Source organism: Parus major, chromosome 18 (assembly GCF_001522545.3).
Source record: "Parus major isolate Abel chromosome 18, Parus_major1.1, whole genome shotgun sequence".
Taxonomy (NCBI): Eukaryota; Metazoa; Chordata; class Aves; order Passeriformes; family Paridae; genus Parus; species Parus major.
In genome coordinates this window covers 3,814,588-3,829,933 of record NC_031786.1, presented here as the reverse complement: position 1 = coordinate 3,829,933, position 15,346 = coordinate 3,814,588, and the positions used below count along the sequence as shown (strand labels likewise).

At 45.7% G+C, this 15,346-nt stretch overlaps 2 protein-coding genes across 4 annotated transcripts; both read left to right on the top strand.

The window, feature by feature from the left end:
- Positions 1 to 123: 123 nt before the first annotated feature.
- On the top strand, positions 124 to 7,202 carry ADAP2 (ArfGAP with dual PH domains 2). Of its 3 annotated transcripts, none has more exons than XM_015645903.3 (10): positions 133 to 328; positions 1,358 to 1,488; positions 2,157 to 2,248; positions 2,371 to 2,456; positions 2,777 to 2,886; positions 3,582 to 3,728; positions 4,433 to 4,516; positions 4,913 to 4,975; positions 6,160 to 6,237; positions 6,843 to 7,202. In XM_015645903.3, the coding sequence occupies exons 1-10, from the start codon at positions 238 to 240 to the stop codon at positions 7,050 to 7,052; spliced, it is 1,092 nt and encodes a 363-aa protein (XP_015501389.1). In that variant the 5' UTR covers positions 133 to 237; the 3' UTR covers positions 7,053 to 7,202. The 3 variants fall into 3 exon arrangements, 2 of the variants coding, with proteins under 2 accessions (XP_015501389.1, XP_033374543.1); XM_033518652.1 differs by lacking the exon at positions 133 to 328 and adding an exon at positions 1,095 to 1,196; XR_001524482.3 differs by lacking the exon at positions 6,843 to 7,202 and having other exon boundaries at positions 124 to 328; positions 4,913 to 5,758.
- A 216-nt stretch (positions 7,203 to 7,418) lies between these two features.
- Positions 7,419 to 14,749, top strand: RNF135 (ring finger protein 135). The gene is made up of 6 exons (XM_015645902.3): positions 7,419 to 8,909; positions 9,811 to 9,897; positions 10,435 to 10,605; positions 11,790 to 11,949; positions 12,393 to 12,494; positions 13,199 to 14,749. The coding sequence occupies exons 1-6, from the start codon at positions 8,574 to 8,576 to the stop codon at positions 13,762 to 13,764; spliced, it is 1,422 nt and encodes a 473-aa protein (XP_015501388.1). The 5' UTR covers positions 7,419 to 8,573; the 3' UTR covers positions 13,765 to 14,749.
- Positions 14,750 to 15,346: the final 597 nt, after the last annotated feature.

Genomic DNA, 15,346 nt, shown 5'->3' with positions numbered 1-15,346 from the left:
AGCCATGAGCTGTCGTTGCGGGAAAGCTGACGGGGACCGGGCCGGGGACGGTGGGCGGGTGCCCGCGGGGCGCGGGCCGGGCCGGGCCGGGGGAGCAGCGCGGCCCGAACCGCCTGTAGGAGGAGGTGCCCGGGGACACGGGAGGGGACGGGGCGTCCCGGGCGCCGGGGCCGCTCCGGTTCCTCATTTCCCGGCTGGGCTGAGCCTTCCGCGGACAGCGCGCCGGGCACGGGGGCGATGGACTACGAGCGCAACAAGGCGCTGCTGCTGGCGCTGCAGAGGGCGGCCGGGACCGGTAACGATCGCTGCGCTGACTGCGGGGACCCAGGTAAGGCGGCTCCGCCGGGCAGCGCCCCTCGGTCCCAGGACCCGGTTCACAGCGGACAGCGGCCGTAACGAGGGACCGGCCGCCCCCTCGGGTTGTGGCGCCGTCTGGGCGCTGCTCGTCCCGGTCAGCAGCTGTGTCCGCTCTGTCCGTGCGGGGACCCTCGCCCCGTGTCCCGCAGGGCGGCTGTGGGACGGTCCCGCGGCGCTGCCCGCTCCGGGACACGGCTCTCCCCGTGGGGCCGGGGAACCGCAGCCGAGGGCAGGAAACGACCTCAGCACCAGGCGCTTCCCCGGGTTATTTGTGGACAGGGCATGAGGCTGCAGGAGGAGGAGGGTGCGTGGGGTGGATTTCCAGCTCGGGGAATATTTCTGCGCAAGGGCTGGGACAGAGAAAACACGGGAAACCCGGCGTCGCCCCCGCGCCGGGCTGGCGCCAGTGCCCGTTCCGGTGGGTCGGGCGGGCGCCAGCAGCAGCTGAAGAAGGCGTCGAGTTGCTTCTGTTTAGCGTGGTAGGGAGAAGTGGATGGTGGTGCAATCCAAGGAAATGGTCTTTCTAGAACACTCAATGCCTGTAGGGATGCACCTGTCAAAGTTGCTTCAGGGGATGTAGCAGCAGGGAAGAGCAGGAGCCTTCACGGGCAGCGGACAGTCCTCGCTGTCTGTAGGTGGTTGTACTCTCAATAGTGCACACTGCCGGCACCTTCCTTCCATTGTTAATTCAGTGACAGCAGCTTTTCATGCAGAACTAATAATTAGCTGGGCTTTTCCATCACCACTCACCTGCCTGCATAGTCACCTTAATTTTGAAGCAAATTGGCAGTTGCGGGATGTACAAACGCAGGAGCTACATTGTTCACTGGGGAAAGCAGGTATTGCTTCTCTGAACGCAGTGAAGTGACAGCCATAAACAACGGGGTGGGATTCGAGCCCAGGTGTGAAGCCTGGGCTGGGCATCAGATGCAGGTTTTCACCCTTGCCAGTGGTTATGCCTTTTCTTGTGTATTAATTGATTATTTATGTTTTTATCTAGATCCAGAGTGGGCTTCTTACAAACTTGGAATATTCATTTGTTTGAATTGCTCCGGGATTCATCGCAATCTTCCTGAAATCAGCAGGGTCAAATCCCTTCGGCTTGACTTCTGGGAGAGCAGTTTAATAGAGGTACAGAGGAAAAAGCAGTAATTCTCCACATTTCATAACCTCCTCTGCCATGCAATTCCTATGCCATCCACCATGGACAGTGCAACAGAGACACACAGAGCCAAGTTAACTGCATGGGCAACTTTAGGGGTTTTTTTATGACCTGCTCAATCAAATTACACTGTTAGGTGACTATATTCCTAACTGTCTGTAGTGTGTATTTTTATATACACAGTAACTTTTCACTGTGGTTTAGAAACCCACAAATACTTCCCAGTAGTATGTTAAATTAAGAAAGCAACATAATCTTAAATATTGATTCAGCCTCTCAGAATTCAGTTGAATTGTGTTAATAATACAATCACAGTTAACATCTGGGAGAAGATGAAGGAATAGGGAGATCACAAACAAATTTTCTCCTAATTTTCTTTTGTTCTTTTCATCAACAACCACAGTTTTGTATTCCTTCACACATGGCTCACAACTGTAAATACTGAAAAAGGTGTATCCACCTAAAAATAGCAAACTGTAATGCCAAAGGGAATTTATAAATTTATATAAATAGACACTGAGAGTAACTGCAAAACTCAGCAAAAAAGTGCTCCCTTTGATACAAGTCCCATTTTATGTTCATGACATGGTGTTGGTTTGCAGTGGCACACGTAACTGCAATTTATTTTGTATTTCAGTTTATGAAGAACCATGGGAATCTCTGGGCCAAAGCTAAATATGAGGCAAAGGTCCCTCCTTACTATTACATCCCCAAGTCCCGTGACTGCATGTAAGTTGATGGTGTATTCACTGCTGCAGACCTTTAAATCTGCTTCCTTTACAGGTCTCCCTGGCTGGCTGGTGAAACTGGAGTAGACACAGATCAGCTTTATCCATGTTTTCCTCTTTCAGGGTTTTAAGACAGCAGTGGATTAGTGCTAAATATGAGCGTGGGGAATTTCTTGACACCCAAGTCTGCCAAGATCCCTGTTCTGCAGGTAAAAGGATTGTCAGGGAGGTCTCAGCCTCAAGGCCAACAGCACAATGTTCTGTTGGCAGTTTGGCGATCTCTAAGGTGGGCTTGTCACATTTGAACTGCTGGATGTGCAGTCACTGCTTTGAGAAGAAACTTCTAAGAAAAGGCACTTACAAAGTGTAAGGGTGTATTCAGATCTTACTCTTCTCTATTTCTCCACTGAATTTTTCATATGATGAGGGAAAAATTCTCAGATGGAGAAGAGACTTGCCACATCACCCTTAGCTCAATAGTTCTGTGCTTATGCCACCCTTCTCTGACACTTATCTGTCTGGTCTGCAGGCAGCCGTGAAGGATGCCTCTGGAAGCTTGGGAAGGGACGCAGACAGTTCCAGAAGAGGCAGTTTCTCCTGTCAGCAAAGGAAGGGGTGATGAAGTACTATGGCAAAGAAGTGAGTTCTTCAGCCAGAGCTGACCATAGGTAGCAGGTCAACACCCACCCTCAGACCTTGCTCTTTGTGGGTAAAACCCAGCACAAGTAGCTTTATCTCTAGTTCTACAGCCAGCCTGTACTTTGAGGAGTCCACATGTTTCCCTGTTAACTTAAGTGGTATATTGGGCAATTTTGGATTTAGTTCTTTTGCTCATCCCTTATCTCAACCCTGCAGCCTCCTTTTGCTTAGTGAACAAAGGAAATGGATTCCTTAGTGAACAAAGGAAATGTTGTTCAACTGGCAGAATAGCCAATACTTGAATAGCAAGACTAAGACGAGATCTGCTGGAAGTTGTTACCTCTTACATTACCAAAATATCCTCTCATCAGCTCCTGCAGCAGGGTCCTCAACACAACTCCTTTCTGTGAGAGACTGTAGCTAATTGTTCTCTAACTTGGAGGCTGGAGATAGACCCATCCCTTGCAATGCAGACCCAGCCCTTTTTAATAGTGACCCAGCATTGGTCAAGGAATCTTTGTAAGTGGTTTTATGTTGCATGTAATCAAGGCTTTATGTTTCAGGTATATCCAATATTCAGATATTTTAGGATGTCTGCTTTCTATTCAGTAGTGGTCTAGGTCTCCTACAGCTGATCTGTCCTGCAGTGCATTCCCTGAGAGCACTTTAATACAGTGATGCTTTTCATTTCACAGTCCAAAGGTCCAAAAGCTGTTATCAGCGTTGAGACTCTGAATGCAATGTTCCAGGTGGAGAAAATAGGCCACAGTCATGGGCTGCAGATCACATACATCACAGATGGTCAAACAAGGAACCTGTTCGTCTATCATGAAAGTGCAAAGGTGAATATAATGGAGATTCTGGAGGAAGCAAGTTGCTTAGATGTTGGATCTGTATTTTGGAAGAGTTACTGTGTCTGCAAGATCTGGTTTTACTTGGCATCACTAAGACTTGTAGAATATAGGAGGTTGCAGAATTCGATACTCCTAACTGTAGCATCTTGCTCCTTTTCTGTTGGGGCAGATATTCAACCTCAGCCTTTGGATAATCTTAAGTGGTGCATGGATGTAAATCTGTGTAAGGTATCTGCCTCATTGTTTTACACAATTCCATTAAATTCTTCACATGCATACAGAATATTGTTCTACATTACTTCCAAGCCAATAATGATAATTTTAAAATAATTTCTTTTAGTATCTCTGTAAATATTGTTAGATTTCTGTTTCTTCCTTCAACAGAGTTCTTGTGTCTTTCCAGGTACAGAGGTTTTTAAACAACCCATAACTGAATCAACTGAAAAAAACTTGTGTATACAGACTTGGGTGACTGTCCATGTTGAGAATGTCTTGGACCTCCCAGGAGGGGCATTCTTAAATTATTTTCAAGGATCAATGTTTTTCAGGTGTCTGGGACAAATCACTGACTCTCTCTGCCCCTTGGGGAGAAAGTAGTTCTTCACAAAGAGGTCACAAGAAAGGAGAAGGGTATTTTGGAGAAGCAGTGCTCTTATTCTCCTTGTTAATCTTTGTGTTTGCTGTTTTCCCAGGAGATTGTTGATTGGTTCAATGCTATTCGGGCAGCACGTTACCATTATCTCAGAACCACCTTCCCAAATGTCCCTGAGCCTGAGGTGAGAACTGAACAGAGCTTGAAGCAGTCTAGCCAAATACAGCATGGGAGAACATTTTCTCACTTCTTCTGACAGAGTCAGGTGCTCAAAAAGCAGCACTTAGGTCCAGGGAATGGACAGAGGAGGTAGAAGGGAGGGCCACACTGAATAACAGCATTTAAGGCCTTAAAGTCTCCATGTGATCCTTACACAGTGTAGTCTGTCAAAAATGTTATGTTTCTTCTCACTTCAGTCTTCCCTTTACCAAGCAGCCAAAAAAATCCCAGACCCCAAAAGCCACAATTGATGGTGATTAACTTTGACAAAAACAGAACAGAAATGTAATCTTGAATGAGACAGCCTGTCCTGGTTTCGGTTGGGACAGACACAGACTTTTTTGTGTTTGTCTTCTCCTAGCTCATACCCAGGATCACAAGAAATTTTGTCAAAGAAGGATATATGGAGAAAACAGGACCAAAAGTAAGTGCATATGTGGCATTACACAAACAGGACCATTCCAGATCGAGAATATTTGGTAGTTCAATGATGCTGACTCAGAAGATTCACTCAGTGACTCTCTGCTTCCTGGGTTGATAAAAGACATTTTATTCAAGCCTGTCATGTTATTTGGGACCATGTTTTATTTTGTGTGAAAAATGGATTGGGGAAAAGACTCATCAAAGAGTAAGCAAGGTGAATTAGCTGTCAATGGACGTGCAAAGTGCTGTTACACAACACCCCATGGATTGCTGTATCTGCTAACTGCAGCTCCTGCTACAGCAGAACATGACGTGCTGCCCCTACTTCTCTGTTTCACTTGGAGTCAGTTGCACTTAAGTCACTTCTACTTAGAGCAGCAAAGTGTCATTTGAACAAATTTCTCTGCAGTGAAGCCAGTAGTTTGGTTTGTTTTATTGTGGGAAGTGTTTGGGCCAGTACTCTTGGAACAGAAGAATGAGGTTTTGGGCACTGCTGAAAGAGGAGATAAAGATCTGAGGTCTTGTTTGAACACAGCCACTTCTTGCCTCTGAGTGAACCATGAGCCAAGTGCCATTATAAAGTTCAGTGGTGCAATGCTGATTATGCTGGGTTTTGGCCCAGCTTGTGCCAGCGTTCCAGCACCTCTTCTGCAGGTACTTGCACAGAGCATGAAAGATTTTGTGGGGTTTTTTTTCCTGAGGCTTAAATTCTGCTTAAACTGAGGTGAGTCCCAGAAGAGGCCTCTTCAGTTCAGCCTGGAGCTGGTCAGCCAGGAATGGTCAGGTAAGTGTAGCTGGTGGAATTAGTACTTAAAAAAACCAACTAGTATTATACACCCAAAATTCCAGGGACAACCTCCCTGATCAGATTGCTGAAATTGATTGTTCACTCTCTTCCCTATCACCACTGGCTCAGGGGTTGTTCTCTGCAGTGCTTTCAGTCCATTTCATGCAACTTCCTTAATCCTGTTAATTTGATTACTTCCCTGCCCAAAGGATTGTCATTGCATGTCAATTGAGCCCAGGGGAAAAAGAGGGCTGAGGGCTGCACACAGCATCCCCAGTTGCAGGGATGAAGGAAACTGAACTCCAGCTCCAAGTCATTTACGTGGTCCTTGGATTTGAATAGACCAAAGTCCACTTTGAGACTTGGGTCTTTAAAGAATTTCTACCATTTCCTTGCAGCAGAAGGAGGCCTTTAAGGTACGCTGGTTCTCCTTGGATTCTCAAGAAAGGAACCTGATGTACTTTAAAAATCCACTGGTAAGAGGAGTGTTCTCTGTTCCACAGCCCTTTCATGAACTAGGTGGGGAGGAAGGGTCTGTTCTCATCCACCTTTTCCAGTGGCTGTGCCAGAGTGGAGGAGGCCCAGCCTCAAGAGCTCATCTCCCTTGCCACAATATGTCTCTGAAGCTGAACTGGTTAGGAAGTATGGCCTGTACAGTGGGTGTGAGGAAGATCTTTTAAAAGTAACTGCTACTGCCTGTGGTGTTCATGCCCCCTCTGCCCCAGCCCAAGTGCCTCTGTGTCTGTAACCTTAGCCAAGATGAGCAATATTCCAGTATCAGGGGCTTGACAGCCTCAGAGTCCTGCTTCCTAGCACTGCTTTAGCCATGGGAATGTCCTTCCCTGCCCCTTCTGAACAAGTACCAACCAATTCTGTAAGGGTGGGCCCCTACCTTCTCCTCCTGAGAATACCTGTGAGTGCAAAATAACCCTTTTGTGTGTTCCCTGCTGGTGTCACAAGTCCATGTGATTGGTTCCTCTCCCTGCGTCCACAGATCCTGTTCCATGCCTGGATAGAGCAGTGTCTGCTGGAGCTCCACTGTCTGCTGGCTAATTGCTGTCTTCTGCTTCCTTCTTTTCAGGATGCATTTGCACAGGGCCAGGTTTTCATTGGAAGGAGGGATGAGGGATATGAAGTACGAGATGACTTGCCCCAGAAGGTCTGTGTGAAGAAGAAAAAACCAGTGATCACTCTGGTCACGCCAGCGAGAGAGTTTGTGTTTCTCTGTGAGAATGACAGCAAGCAGAGGGAGTGGATGGATGCCTTGAATAGAGTCATCACCCAGCCCTGATGTCCACAGGGAGGAGCAGGCAGGCAGCTACATTCCACCTGGCTGCAGCTTCTGGCCACATAGGGACAGGGTTGTTTTCAACGGAGTGGGGTGAATGTTTTTTACAGCACTACATTTCTGGCACAATAAAAAAAATGAGCCAAGTTTAAATTGTGGAGAATACTGTAATGGAATCACTTCTGTAATGGAATCACACAGATGTTCCTAGCTCCTTGCTTTCAACAGTCTCTACTGTTTGGCTTTTATGTGAGTGGCAAATCCTACATCCAATGAATTTTTTCCAAAGCACAATCCCACATGGTGCCCCAGGGAACACATCAAGATTACAGGATGAACAGATACTGATCTGTCTCAGTGAACAGATGAAGCTTAATGAGCTTGATTAGACTGAACACTTAAAGGCAGAAACAAGTTTTAAAAGTATTTTCTTCTGTGATTTGCTTGCAAACACTCCATGGATGAACACCGGTGTTCAGTGTTGGAGGGAAGCCTTCTCATCAGATACCAGTGTGTGCAGGAACTGATGGAGATTGCACTGGCTGACACAGAGCACTGAGTGTTTCCATGCCTCAAGACAAAGTCTGAGATCTGGTTCTACCAAGCAGCAAGTCATTCACACATTTAATTCTTCTTTACAGATAGCTTTAGTTTGCAAATCAAGAGGAAGTCTTGCAGACCAAGTTTCTGGTGAGGCTTCCACCTTCTGCTGACAATTGCCAGCTGGTCTTGAGATACTAAAAATAGTTCTTTTTTTGCAGAAATGAGAAGTGCCAATACTTGCAGGAATTAGTGACACTAATTCTTCTTTTTCCCCACCTCCACTCGCCCAATACTGCGAAGAAATTGTTAGAGTTGGCTCATTATTCTGCCTTTCTCAGCCAGCTCATTGTCCAGCTCTGAGCAATGTGCAGCAGTTTTACTTGTTGATATGCTCCCATCAATTTCCCTGTGTTCCAGGCTCTGTCCCCACACAATCCCATTTGCTCTAACTCAAATGGTGGTTTCAGCAATCCTGTTAAACAGCCTAATCCTGCAGCTCCTGAAATCAACAGAAAGCAGCTCTTGACTTGTACAAGGAACAATGTCAGTCTTCATTTGTAAATTGTTATTTTGAGATGACCTGAGTAGTTCGGGATGACCTCAGAAGGGTTTGGTCATTCCAGTAGCCTGGACTTAATCAGACAGGGTCTGCACTGTGCTGAGCTGTGCCATTGCTCTCCCGGCTGGGTCAGCAGACTGCCCGTATCAGCAATTCTCACTGTTACAAAATCGGGAAATTCAGGGTGGAAATGAAATAGTGCAGATAACGGGGACTTTTTTGGACAGTCAGTTAAAGTCAAGGCCAGGCCCTAGAGAGTTCTGCGTCACAGTCTATTTCCACCGGCAACTCAAATCCTGCGACCAAGGCACGTGAGAAGAGCAGAGAACAGAGCAGAGCGGGGCGGAACCGGCGCGGCCCGGGGCGTTCTCGGCATCGGAGGAGGCGCCCGGGGAAATCGAAACTGTGCCCCGGGCCGGGCCATGGCCGCCGTCATCGAGCTCGAGCGGCTGCAGCGCGTCCTGGAGCTGCATTGCTCCTGCTGCCTGCAGCTCTTCGCGGAGCCGGTGCGGCTCACGGGCTGCGGCCACAGCTTCTGCCGGGGCTGCATCCTCCTCTACTGCGCGGGGCGGCCCCGCGCCGCCTGCCCGCTCTGCCGCCGCGCCTTCGAGCTCCGGCACCTGCGGCCCAACCGCGAGCTGGCCGCGCTGCTCAGCCTCATCCCGCGGGAGCTGAAGGAAGAATTGGAAACACACGATCGCTATGGAGCTGCTGCCTGCAACGACCGGAGCTCGGCAGGGCGGGGGCCTGGGGAGAAGGTACGGCCGGAGGCAGCCCGGGTCTCCATCCACGATATCCCTGAGTTCCATCTCCCGACACCCGGAGCTTCACCCCCCGACAGCCCGGGGCTCCTCTGCGGCACCCCGGGACATTCCGGGATGACATCCCGAGGTGATACCCCCGACTCCCCCGGGACATTCCCGGGCGACATCCCCCGATACCCAGGGACTCCTGCCCACGACATTCTGGGACAGCACCCAGCGGCACCCTTGGGACAGCCCGGGTTTCCATCCCACGTCATCCCCAGCGTGTCCCGGGGCTCCATCACAGTCCATCCCAGGGCACAGAAACACATTGAGCTGATGGGTTCGGCTAGCACAGTGTTTGGGGCTCACTGGTGGTGTCTGACACATTGAGAGCTGCACAGCTGAATTAGAAGAACTAATAGCTGTACATATTCAGCTGATGCACAATAGTAATAACTGACTTCTTTGTGCTGGGTGTTATTTATTGCATCAGCATTGCATTGGAGACTGCTGGAAGCACAAATAACATTATTAGACAGTGCTACAGCTCCACCCAGCTTCATGGCACAAAATGGGACAGGTTCATGATCTAGGTCTCCGCTTAAAACAACTCCCAGAGGACGAGATGAGAAAGATATGTTTACCTTTATTATTTTGGCACAAATGTATGTTCTTCAGTCAAGCTAAGACTGTATTGAAGCTCACAGTTATAGTTGAACATGTAATTAATTGGTGACTGGTGATGTGGACTTCATTGTGATTATTCCTACTTAGAATTTCAGGCACCTCTTCAACCAGTCCATTGCTTAACTAATGTCAGTGATGTAGGGAGTTTTTATTATCCTGCTGCTTAACCTAGTAATGCTTCTTCTGAGGGTTATATAGATAAATAGTCCAATGTGTCACTTTAAAGGAGGAAGAGATATGGGAGAGCTCCAAGCAAGCAGAAGTAACTGCAGAGACCATCCACCTGTTGAGGAAAGATCTCAGTAAAACAAAGGTACACTCTGTACATTCATCACCTACAGTAACTTTCTGTTTCCACTGTTCTGGACTGGAGATGTGATTGACTGCAGGGTTGCCTTCCAGTTCAGAGCAGGAATCTTGTTTCCTTCTTTTCTGTCACAATTCTGTTTATACTGATGAGGATGAATATACAGCATCAGCTGCGCTAATTTGTGTCTTGGCTGGCACAAAGGTCACTGGAGTTGTGCATTGTTGCATTTTTCTGCTTATCCCAGGAATAGCCTGAATGTTTCTGATACACTTAGATGAAAATTATAAATCATAAGAGGGAATATTGAACTTTCTGAGTTTTCAAGCAGAGTGCACTGGCCATAAAATAGTCATGATACTTAACGTGCCCCAAATCTCATCGCATGTAATACAGGGTAGCATCAAATGTATTTTATTCCTTTGAAGAAGATTTTCTGGTCTGCAGGGGTCAGTAAAAGAGCACATTAGATGGGGCAGAAATTCTCATATTCCATTCATCTTTTCTAACCATACAATGAACTCCATATTTTCTGCCTTTCAGGAATATACATCTCAGATCAAAAGCCAGATTATTAAAGATTTCTGTTGCATGAAGGAATATGTTGAAAGACAGGAGAGAAACACACTGATGGTCATTGAACAAGAGCAAAAAGCTGCTCAGCAGAAAATTGAAGAGACTATTTGCCAGCTCACAGACATCAAAGCCCTAACTGTAAGTGATGAAATGAAGTGGCAGAATATGAGTAGAAAATCTCAAGCTCAATGTCTGGGATAGCTGAATATGTACAGAGCACCTTTGAGGTCCCATTGAGACAATGGTGCCAATCCATGGACACTGCTGTCAGCAGGGAGAGTTTGGAGTGAGAAATTCAGAGAAAATAAAGTACTATAAGAGGCCCAGGCTGGGAATGCAATTCAGAACTATCTTTGTTTCCAAGGATATTGGTGAGCTGGAATGAAATGGGAGCTGCAGTGCTGAAATCCAGTCCTCAGTCAACTCTAAAGTCAAGATCTTTCATGTTCTTTTTATTTTCCAGAATTTGTATTTACACATAGGTATGCAAGTTAAAGAACTCACAGAGTTATGAAATATTTTTAAACAACTTTCTTGGGGAAAACATGTCAAGGGCCCTCAAAAGACGCAGTTAAAGCACTTCAGATTGTGCAGAGCCTGTTTTGATGTTGAGAATAACAGTGCCAAGTGATGCAAGTTAGCCAGCAGGAATTAGGAGTGAGGCTCACTGGATGTGGCAGTGCCATGAGACAGAATTGGACCTCCAGGATCCAGGCACAGGTGCCCACATTGGAATTCACCTGATCCAGGCTCCTGTTGCAGGCAGTGAGGGCAGATGGGTACTTTAAGAGTTATCTGGCCTACTTGAGATATCCACTTGCAAAGGAGATTAATCCAGCCTCGAAAAGGCTGTTTCCTCCTACAGACTGCACTCACATTCTAAGAGAGGAACTTCAGATGTAGATTTCCACAATTTCTAAATTTAGGGAAACTAAGTTTACCCTTTCCTTGCACTACATTTTCAAACTTTTGGTTTCAGTTCTAGAAGAAGAAGGAAGTTTAAAAAGAGTAACTTTGTATATTCATATGACTGTTTACAGAAATTGTGTATATATATATATAAAGAAAAATTACTCACATTTTCAGTTTTCTTAGGGAAAACACAGTCTTTTTATTTTTTAATAAGAATATCCTTCACTATTTTCTGTAAGATTTCATGTTGGGTTGCTCAGGTAACTGTCCTATAAAGAAAACTTTTGATACAAAGAATAAGATTCTTGGAGAGATCACTGCTCTTTTTCCACTGGGGCTTTATATTTGATCTGTGCAGTGAAGTAACTGCTGTTGTTGACATCTTTCCCTTGATACTTTGTCATTATTAGAGTGACTTATCTGAGGGGCAGACATATGAAGGCTTACCTTCAACAATAAATAAAATTACACTTGATGAGAAACTTAATGTTGTCAAAAGTGCTGTAGAAGATCTTAAGAGAAAGTTGGAAATTTTACTCTTGGAGAATTATGCTCAGCAACTCCCAGCAGGTGAGTTTCCCTTATTTTGAAATATTTTTCTTAAAGGCAATGGATCTAGCAAATAGAGTAAAAAATTACTTTGTGCTTATGAAATGCATGTGCAAATAAGAAACACAATACTCAGCAAAAAAATAAAGAACACTGTAAAAATTTTTAAGACAGAAACTGCTTTATCTGCATAGAACAATCGAACTTCTTTACCCATCTTACTCTTCTGACAGTTCCCTTCTGACCACACCAGCATAGAGTGTTTTGTTAATTTTGGGTAAAAATGTTTGCCTACACGTCCTTTGTAATTTATACAATCATAAAAAGCAACTCCTTGTTTTGTACTTGAGCCAGTAGCTGGCTTTATTCAAGGTTATTTTCCTTTAGAAGCTTTCTGTGCAAAATGTACTTTCTGTGTACATTTTGCTGAAATACCTTAACACTTCACCTATTTTTGTATTTAGTGCAGCCTTCAGACTCATACCAGGAGCCAAGTGTCAGCTCATCATCTCCAGAGTCTGCAGCTAAAAGTCCTGAACCAACCATTTCCAGCCAGTTTTCTCAGTGTAAGTATCCAAGCCAGCAGGACTCTTAACAACATCCAGGTGACCCTACGAATGGATTTGCTGAAGAAAACTGTCCTTGCCACCATAAGCAGGAGATGTGGCTGTTTACTCAAGCATGGAAACACAGTGGAGTTGCCGTGAATGGATCAGTTGCTGACACATAATGTAACACTGTACCCTACTGCAGATGTAGGATGAAAAGGAGATAAGAAACCTGTTTGATGTAAGCTGTGTGGTAGCTTGTGCTGGTGTACAGGCAGTTACTGCACCTCACTGATCTTTGCTGTTAAGCTGTAATTACTCTAGTTGTTAGTTGAATTCATCATTTTGACAGAAACATTTTTACAATCAACACACTATTACAGCTGTAGCGTAACACAGAAAACAAATGTTTTTGCTGATAAAGTATGTAAGAACTATTTTTATTTTAAAAAGATTGTGGCTAGGAATAAAATCCATCTTGTAGGGTGCAAGGTACTTTCACCTTTCCACTGGGGTGCATATGAGTCTGTCATGGATATTTACACAGTTGTGCCTGCTAAATATTTCAGTATGTCCAGGGTGGTTGATAGTGCTTGGTTGAGATTCTTGAACTTTGATTCAGGTTTATGGTATGTCATTGGGTTTCATTTCTCTTCTGGAGCAGGGATGCACCTGCCTTTTTGTTGCCTGCATGTGAGAATATTTTCCTTTCTGTCCTGCAGGGGCAGATGATGTGACTTTGGACCCCACAAGAGTACACGAGCGCTTGGCACTCACAGCCCAGAACAGGAGAGTGATGGTTTCCAGCCACCTGACCACTTATCAACCATCACCCAAGAGATTCTCCATCAGCCAAGTGATGTGTTCACAGGGCTTCTCTACTGGGTGCCACTACTGGGAAGTAATTACCAAGGACAGTGATGGATGGGCTGTTGGAGTTGCTCACGAAATGATTGGTAAAAGGGACAAATTGGGAAGAACTGAGCATTCCTGGTGCATAGAATGGCTGGGTCCTAAAAAACAGCTGTCAGCATGGCATAAGGATCAAGAAACATTATTACACAAGGACAAACCACTGAAGGTTGGAGTTTTCCTGGAGCTACAAAAGAAGACTGTCAAAAGTGTAGAAGACACTGCTACAAAAGTGTCATTTTACTCCATCACTGACAAAGAAACACTTTTGCACACCTTTGAAATTAGTACTTCAAATCCTCTCTACCCTGCTTTCTGGCTGTACACCCTAGAAAGAAATGGATCTTTAACTATAAGTCAGCCAAACAGGAGATAAAGTCTATTGAGAACAGGGGCAATTTTGCCAATGACTGCAGAGTTTCTATAAAAGCCTCAGTGTTTAGCACAGGAGTGTACCATGGAACAAATATGTAACTACTCAGGCATTCCTGGGAATCAGCAACTGATACTTCTGTCTGCTCTCCGCTTCACACTGTGCTCTGGTCTAGCCATACTTCACTAAAGCAATTTCAGCCTATGCTGAAGGCAGTAACCACCCCTGTGGGAATCTGGTGGGTTTCTCTAGCAGCTTTAAGTAGTTCAGGATATTCCTAGGAAAGAATGTGCTAAGGAAGCTCTAATGCTGGGGATAAGCCTTTCTCATGGACTTAATTTTTCCTACATTGATATTAAAAAATACAGGAAAACAGATTATTACATTACTTCCTGTCAACTGAGTTTTCTTTAGACAAATCTGATTGATTAAGGAATACTCAGAGGTCAAGAATGTTACTGATCTTAGGTATGAAAATCTTTCCCTTTAGGGTAGGCACTAACTCAGAAATAGGCTTTGGATTTGAGGAGCTGACATTTCAGGGATGTATTCCAGAAGAACACTGTCTCCCTGGAACCATATTTTAATCTTTCCCAGGCCAAAGGGTCAGTCCTGGTGGTGGTGTGACCACAGGCATAGTTGTGGAAGCAGATGATTGGGTGTGTTTATACCAGCTAATAAATCATGTGGTCACTTTACTGCCCTTTTAAAGGGCCTGCAAACAGGACTCTGTCATGGGAAAGATCATCTGGTCTTGCTGCAAGCCTGAGACAAAGCAAGAGGTCCTCGGTTGCCTGTGGGGGGGTGAAGGGACCAGAGCTGAGGTCCCACAAAACTTACAGACAGCTTGATTTCTGAGAGATCCACTGCTTCATGCAAGCAAACTGTAAACAGCCCAAGAAGCAAAAGCTTTTTCAGGAAGACTGTGACATTTCAGAATTGACAAAATAAGTAGTTTATTCTGAATAAAGCATGTGGGATTCAACTATCTCATTTAGTAGAATGGAGCTCCTTGGCTTTTAAAATAATTAACAGAACTGCTGCTCACCTTCAGTTACTCTCTGCTGTCTCTGGATGCTGATGGACCACATGCTCATTTGTTTGATACCAGGGGTGTCTTTTAGCATCTCCAAGGCTGGGGTAGCTTTCCTGGGATAGCCAAAGCTACTGTTAGTATTGAGGTGTCCTTTGCTGGTTCTTCTGGAAACAGCATGAACTCACTGGACATCTCTCATCTTCCCGCGTACTAATTGTGCCGTAGCCCAGGGGCAGAAATTTGTCTTGGGTTGGATCGCGGCAACAGCACACATTAACAACACGCAGTGAAGATGGAACCCCGCTGTGTCACTACTTGAACAGTGGGAAGAATTTCCTGATTAGGTGAAGAAACGTTTGAACGGGCTGCCCCGGTTGGAGCCACCATCCTTGGGGGTGTTTAAGGAAAGACTGGACATGGCACTCAGTGCTACGGTCTGGTTGATACGGTGGTGTTGGCTCATAGGTTGGACGGGATGATCTCTCAGGTCTTTCCCAGCTTCACTGATTCGGTGATCCCCGGTGTGCTCCGAGTGCCGCGGGCTGTCCC